Source organism: Azolla caroliniana, unplaced genomic scaffold (genome assembly GCF_043228905.1).
Source record: "Azolla caroliniana isolate FFs.n. ecotype wild unplaced genomic scaffold, voAzoCaro1.0.p SCAF_3, whole genome shotgun sequence".
Lineage (NCBI taxonomy): Eukaryota > Viridiplantae > Streptophyta > Polypodiopsida > Salviniales > Salviniaceae > Azolla > Azolla caroliniana.
The window spans coordinates 4,953,824-4,961,766 of record NW_028230438.1 but is presented as its reverse complement, the minus strand read 5'-3'; the positions used below and the strand labels follow the sequence as shown (position 1 = coordinate 4,961,766).

Sequence of the window (7,943 nt, the reverse complement as noted above, 5' to 3'; positions counted from 1 at the left end):
GTTTTCTCTCCTCTATCTCTCTCTCTCTCTCTCTCTCTCACACACACACACACACACACATAACACACATCTCTAACCTATTCTGCTGCACAAGAATCATGCCCGATTCTTTACAAGTCGCATAGGTCAATATTAGCCTTATCAATATGGATGATCAAGTATCTAATCTATTCCACAACATCTCTCTCTCTCTCTCTCTCTCTCTGTAATAGATTGGTGTTAACTACTTTGTCGTAAGGTTAAGATTGTGGTACCTAATTAGTAGAAGAATGTTTTGCTCATTTTTTGTACCTTCATATGTTGTTTAGATCATTTAGAAGATTAATTAAGCCACATTATTGCATCAAATAATTTCTTTGCTAGGATAGGTGATTTTTTAAGAGGGAGAGGACTAGTTTTGTTTATTAAGTCAACTACATAATTTTATTACTTTAAACCCATCTTGAAAGGTTTCATTATGTTAAAAAGAAATGCATTCAATGTAACATACCTAGAAGAGACACATTGATTAGAAAAAAAGACATTATACACTTCGTAAAAATTCACTAATAAGCTAGACATGTGTCATGGACACACCAACCGCTGACCATGATGGAGCATAAATGACAAGGCTATGATTGATAAAGCTAAGAATGTGGAATAGGAAGTGACAAGGCTAGGAACTCTAGAAGTTGTGCAAGATGAGACTATAAACTTAGGAAGCTATGGAGAGCGTGAAGACAAAGATGAAGATCAAGGAGACAAGATGAGGCGAAACGATAATACTATATTGATGTGTCAATGACTGGTGTTGAATCCCTTGAAAGGGACCTCGGAGGTTACAAGTTTTATATTGTGAGTCAAAGCACATGCATGAGAATATTCTTAATTCCTCTATAACCTTCTCGTTCTAGAACTTTCTAAAAACTCCTAGAACTTGAAATAGACAATCTACTAATAATCTATTGACATATATATAATATCAACATGTATTTGGATCTCTAGGTTAGAACATAACCCTTGATTTTAACACAAGTGGTCAAGAGTTCAAATCTTGACATTACTATTGTCATGTCCGTGACAACATTAGTCCTAAATTAGGACAATTATTTTTAAGTTATAAAAGCCCATCTAGGTTTCATGAAGGAACAGATGTCCGTGACAACATGAGTCCTAAATTGGGACAATTATTTTTAAGTTATAAAAGCCCATCTAGGTTTCCTGAAGGAACAGATGCAAGTTTACAATAAAAGTATACCTAAGTCCAAACCAATGAGAGAATTTTGTCGATTCAAATCCACACAACACGATGTAATTCAACCTAACGAAAAAGGTTGTTGTCCTCTGTAGTGTGTCTTGCATAACCATGCAACTCGAGTCCTCCCTTCAGCTTCATAATAGATGGCACGTTGGAGGCAAAACTTCTTAGCTATGTTTTGGTCTGTCAAACCTCCCTTTTCCATCAATATGGATGCCAAGCACTTTTGCCACTCTTTGGAAGAAGAGTCTAGTGTACTTAGACTATATGTATCTTTTTTTGATTTCAAAGTACTTTCTATCATTGGGTATTGTTTTGCTAGTTTAAGGTGGGGTGTCCAATCAGGTATTAAAGAGCTTGCAAGGGGTGCCACAGAGGAAATCCCGAGCCTAGCAACTATAGTCAAAACATTAAAGAGACCATTGATATATGGAAGAGCGTTGTCTAGATACTTTGAATGAGACTCTGACAAAGAAGTGAGGGTGATACCAAGTTGGTTTTCCACTGGGTGTGGCAAATTTTTATCCTCACAATATAACTGGATTCTTAAAATTTCTCCTCCAAGATTTCGAGGCACCCATCTCAAAAGTGTCTCAAACGTTGACTCAGGAAATTTTGTTGTAAGGAGAGCAACACAAGGGAGTTGATTCTCAGCTTCATTCTCTAATACCATTTTCAGTACCTTCTCAACCTTGTTCATAACCTCATTCCTTATAAATTGAAGTTCTTTATGCATTTCGCCTAGCTTCTTGGTCACTTGATCCAGCTTATCATGTAGCTTTAGAACCTCTTTTTGAGTGTCATCCACCGTATGAAGGATGACATCTAACTTAGGGTGTAAACTTTTGATTTCCTTTGCCATGTGCTTGCAACAATGTACCTCAATTGGTTGATCTTCTGATATTGGATCCTCTTGCACTAGGCTATTTTTGAGGCTAGTCACGATCACATTTTGTTGATTTTGTTGTTCTCTAGAAATATTGACATCATTATTCTTACTTGATAAGGCTTCTTCCACTTCCTGAAGCCATGCTTTATATGACACAAGAACTTCCTCATAATTCTCGGAACCAAGGAGATCAATGAAATTATTTGATAGACAACCAAGGAACTTAGTATGTTTCCAATCATAGGATTCTTGTTCGTTTTGCTCAAGTTTTTTTCTTAGTTGTTCCTTCAAGTAAGTTATATTCATGCATTGATCTTCTCTATCTTTTGCCTTTGATAGATCACAACAACAGTCGGGGCGGATGATGCTCTCAATCAACCTAACGCCTTGGACTCCTGTGGGTTGCGCACATATTTTAATCAAGTTGTTGACGATGAGTTTTTGCACAAAAGCTAAGATACTTAGTGTGTCTTTTTCAGTGCTAATATTTTGAGCCCGAACCAACACATCTATGGCATAGTTTGATTTTGCTTGGCAAAACATGACAATGATCTCGCTCTTTGGAAAACGTATGGATATGAAATCATTGCCAAGTGTGATGTCAGCATTATCATCCTCTGATTTGAATGCATTATTCAAAAGCATCTGAATCCTCGGAAACAATCCTGGCGTAAGAAATGTGAGGTCTTTGTTCTCACACTCTAACCTTCTACCCATGTACACAAAACGATCCTTTTCATCTTGTAAATTGTTGTGACTATTTGACGTCGATGAAGTCCATTGCAGTTGTTCCCCAGGCTCATCCTTGGACAACATGGCAGGAATAAAGATTTGCTTTCCACTGCTACTGGGGACTTCGCAACATAGGTGCATAGCTCCCATCAATTCTACCAGTAATGAGCCACATACTTCAGATTTAGTAATAGATTTAAACATTTGCTCTAGAAATTTCCGAGGGATGCATCCTTTGTTAAATATAATGGTATCCTTAGATGATCCTTTCGAGGTCGGGAATCCAATGAGGCTGCCCACAATTTGATTACAGAACCAGTTGGGATCAAGAATGATGTGTTTGAATCCGCTTACGTAGATTATGTTACCGGACTCATTCAAGGACATGGCGATTGCATTTAATTTAGCTTTGTCATCGTTATTGCAGATTTTGCTGAATTGCTCCCATGTAATGATTCGTTCATTTGTGCTCTTGGAATAATTCAAGAGATTTTTGCTTACCTGCGTGCAGATGTCGTAGAGCTCAATACCGTGGAGCACATCTTTGGCAATGTTGAAAATACACTCTGCTACAGGTTTGACAGAGGCCTTCTTTCTTGCGCACACATTGAAAGGAGAATCTACAATGTGAATCAGTGATTGGAATTCTGATCGAAGTGAATCGATCAAATCTGAGACAGAGCTCGAGATGTCCTCCATTTGGTCTGCTCGAGTGAATACCAAGATCACTTTGAGAGGAATGATGGATTGACGGCTTTTGGAAGCGAGGAACTTGAGCCAGTACCTGAAGCTTGCTTCAAAGTCCCCATTTTTCTTCTTTGATCCTTTCTTGTGATTTGTGCTCTCCATGGGGCTCCAAACGAACATGAACATGGATGGGAACTGATAAGAGCTAGTTCCTATGTCCGGGAACATGCAATCGTGGAATGCATGGAACTCTTGTTGGCCTGCCATGTCCCACAATGTCACTCTAATTCCATCTTTTTTGATGGCTTGCACCTCGATTCCTTGTGTTCGACCTCCTGTAATCAGGGCTCTTGCCCGATCCCTCTTTCGCCCATAGATGGAACGCATGGACGATAAAAGGGTAGTCTTTCCTGCTCCAAACAAATTGCAGTGTAAGTGTTAGTTAGTGTTTATCCTCATCAATCTATTTTGTTTTGAATTTCCGTATTTGAGAGAGTGTTGTCATTCATGTTTGCACCTGCGAATGGATCTCCACAGATGAACAATCGGATGGACGTCGCAGGCACTCGCTTCAAATCTGATCCCAACTTGTAATTGCGCTGGTTCCTCCACAGCTGCGCCTGGATGGCAGGGTCCCACCCAGGGCGTACAATATTTAAGAACAGAAGGCCGGAACGAGAAAGTGCATCCACCACCGCAGCAGTAGCAGATCGGCTTAATTCCTTGACTTTAATGTAACCTAATCGAAGGCTGTATAATTGAGGAGGAGATGAAGGGCTGCTTCCAGCTGTCTCCGTCCCCTTCTTTGGCGGTGCCAGTTGATCCATGAAATCCATTAGCTCCTCCTCTGTCATATATTTGCTAGTACCGTCTAGAGAGAGCTCTTTGAGCTGCGGCCAGTGGCGCAGGAAACCAGTGCTCCTTCTCAAATCAATGGGTAAGCGACGTATGTGCAGTCTGTGGAGAGAGGCTGCGAGGAGTGAATGCGAGGGATGAAGCTCCGCCAATTTCACCACAAACTCTTCGGATACTTTCACCTGGTAAAGATTGAGGGAGGTGAGGTCGCCTAACACTTCCACGCACTCATCGCTCATCTTCATAAACTGAAGGGAGAGATGTTTGAGGCGTTTGTTTTTCTTGAGGGCACTCAGAAGACCAGGAGCATCCCTGAATTTAGATGCTTGGATGAGGAGGGTGGTGGGGCCCGCATGACGATCTGCAGCGAGAGAGAGAGCCTCCACCCAACCCCTCTCCTCCTCTATCGTGAGATTACATGGGTCTAGCAGGAGATGGACAGCTCGTCCGGTGAGATTGGCGGCAGCCGTGAGGATGGCCATCTGTAGCAGTGAGAAATAGTCCGTAACTGTAGTAGTGAGCTGAGCATCTCCCACATCCAACCTCGTGTCTCTGCACCTCCCGCATACTTCCCAAGCTCCACGTTCTACTACCGCATCTTCACCATATGAATCATAGCCTATCCCATTCTTTTTTCCCCTTTTAAGTTTAGTGGTATCGGCGAGCTTAATGAGCAGATGAGGAGGGGTTGAGGATGAGAGGTTGAGAAGAGCTGCTCTCGATTTCTCCACCGCTTCTCTGATCTCATCAGAATTCCACTCCGTCCAGATGAGTTTGTGAGGGGGTGGGAGGTGCTCCTTCTCCATGGGAGACGATGAACAAGAAGAGAAGAGAATGGACGGAACTAACAAAACGAGGACGAATGTGGCTAACTAACTGTCTGTCTGTCTGTCTGTCTCCCTCTCAGAAAACTGCGTGGACTAAGGTTTCTTTTTCCCTCTCTTTCTCTTTTTATCTTTTCCTTGCCCTCCCTCATCTAGGACTTGATTATATCTGTGTAGTAGATTTTTTATTTTTTACAAAAAAAATAAATAAGTAGTAGATATTATAAGAGGAAGATTTGTGATCGTCTCGCATTATGTTGGTTGACGTTTCTAAGTGCTCCATGTCTTGTATATGTAGATTTTGGGATGGGGGTTAATTAAAGTTTCTCCATTGTATATATATCCATCTACATTCGTGTGAGTAATGGTGATGCCGTATCATATGTCGTAGGGATATGTTTTGTTTCATACCATATCCTTCCCTTCGCTCTTTAGGCACCACTTAGTTGAGTTTGTCATCAACTTGGTTGATTTGAGAAAAGTTAATGCAAATTAATATCCACTTTTCGAGCCATCCAAAAAGTTGACTTTTTGATGCATTGAGGTGGATAGAAGGATAGTTAAAGTTGATCTCTTCATTAGAATGTTCCATAGCTAAAGCCTAAAGTTGATTGCTTCATTAGAGTGTTTGATGAAATGCACTTCAAACTATATTTGAATGGTTCAATATTCAAATCACAAAAACATATTCCATATGAGTGAGAAAAAGAGGAATTTCATTGATCGATGCACATGCCATTTGCATTTCCTTTTAGCATCTTCATTGTCTCCCGAAAGTCTCAGCATATTATTCGTCTTTTCAATTTACTCTCGTGATTTTTGGTTGGTCACGAAGGAAATTCAGATAAGATGTAGGTCACCTCGTGGGCCAATTATAGGAAAAAGGGTTCCGTAGGTTAGGAGAAGATTCAGAAACATAGAAAGTAAGGTTATAAAACTATGCCCAACATTAACATATATCATTGTATAATTCCCATTACCGACACACAAATATAAGTTAATGACGAATGAATGTATGAGGTAAGGGGCATTTTTGTCTTTCCATTAGTGAATTTACCCATAGACCTCTTAAAATAACGTAGCCTATATATCCAACTCCAACATGATCATTCGGAAGTTTGTAATAGGAATGTTCATTGTGATCAAAACTCACATGAATATAACTTTGTAACTAAATGTTGTGTGAACAAAAGTTACGTTAATAGGTGGTTACATTAGTTATTCTTATTTCTTTATTTATAATATATATTTTATTTATAATAACGTCTTATTTCTAATAGATTGAAACCACATATTTTCATGCCGCAATGACAAATATGTTCAATATGAATGAGAAAAGAAGAAATTCCATTGATTTTAAGTTTTAACTATAATAGTTATGGATGTCAAAATACAGATAAATGAATGCGAGGAAAGATGAGGGATTTGATTGATTTTACATGTCATCACCAAGTGTTGGCTCTTTTTACCCTCTATCACTTGTGTGACATTAGGGGTTTACACTCCAAAGATTTTAAAAAAAAATCCTCCAAGGTAATAACTATCTCATCCCTTCTCTTATTTGGTTAGGCCATACGTAGTTATAATAAAAGGTTTCTCTCCCACTAAGTGCACCGCCTGAAGTTTGATTTTATTAATTTAGTGTAACAACATTTGGTATCATAGATCTTCAATATGTATTGCATGGATTTAAATATCATTTTCGCTTTCAGATTGGACTTGTATCTTTCTTTCTCTCTTCATATAATTTTGGTAGTTGTCAGATTGGAGTTCCAGCATAGATCTTAAAGGTATTGCATGGAATAAGAGACTCGTAAAGAGATCTGCACCAATAAGTTGAGATCGGATGTCATAAGAGAACCCTATTGTAATGTTTTGGAACGCTTTTTGAAATATGTTAACCAAGATGTCCTTGACTGGACATGATAACTTGGACAGATAATTCAGCCAACAAATTTAAAGGCAAAATTATTTTTGTTAAACTCTTAGTTGAAACTTTCCTTGAATGAAATTTTTCCCAAAGACATGCCCAGGTTGCTTGGATATGGTTTGGACTTTTTAAGTTTGTTAAATCATTTGGAACCAACAGGTAGGATTCTGACGAAATTTTGATGAATTTTCTTGCTAACCCATTGAATGATGATCACGTTTCTCAGCTTCAGCATTGTGAAAATCTGAGTTTCTGAAATTATGTATACCACCTACTCTAGAGATTCAACAAATTACAAGTTCGAATCTCGAGTCACTCTCAACCTGTTTCATCTGATCATGATTTCTGCCAATAATGACAAGCACATGTTACCCCATATCATGTTGAAATCAAGAAACAAGAAATGTGAACGTTGAGTATATTATGACTGGAATTTATAAAGTCTATTTCACTGTGGAAAGTGCATGCATTTTCATATAATCAGAGGCTGATTATCAACAACATTGATGAAGCACAAGAATTAAGCTGCTAATTTCTTTGTTAAGATAGTTACTGAAGGGAGGAGATATAATTCCATTGAATGATCAAGAGATAAAACTTCAATTGAGAGAAAGATGTACACCCTGTGCAACATATGCATTTACTCAGAAAATCTCATTGCAAACTTAATTCGAATATATGAATAAGGTTGATTAATATCAGTTACAAAACGGGACAATTATTCTTAGTTGCAAATGTTTACGAGAAAAATTAGAAAGTAAGCCTGTCAAGCCAATGAGAAAATGTCAT

At 38.7% G+C, this 7,943-nt stretch overlaps 1 protein-coding gene across 1 annotated transcript; it reads right to left on the bottom strand.

Moving 5' to 3' along the window:
* Positions 1-1,146: 1,146 nt before the first annotated feature.
* On the bottom strand, positions 1,147-5,257 carry LOC147865975 (protein TORNADO 1-like). Its single transcript, XM_087316318.1, has 2 exons — positions 4,063-5,257; positions 1,147-3,955 (listed from the first exon to the last, which is right to left on the bottom strand). Exons 1-2 carry the CDS (start codon positions 5,204-5,206, stop codon positions 1,296-1,298), a joined length of 3,804 nt encoding a protein of 1,267 aa, XP_087172444.1. The 5' UTR covers positions 5,207-5,257; the 3' UTR covers positions 1,147-1,295.
* Between the last annotated feature and the right edge of the window lie 2,686 nt (positions 5,258-7,943).

Excerpts from the sequence above, each read along its gene's own strand:
- LOC147865975 (XM_087316318.1), bottom strand. The coding sequence starts at position 5,206 with ATGGAGAAGGAGCACCTCCCACCCCCTCACAAACTCATCTGGACGGAG. Across the intron at positions 3,956-4,062 it reads CTGTGGAGATCCATTCGCAG|GAAAGACTACCCTTTTATCG; the intron begins GTGCAAACATGA and ends TGTTTGGAGCAG.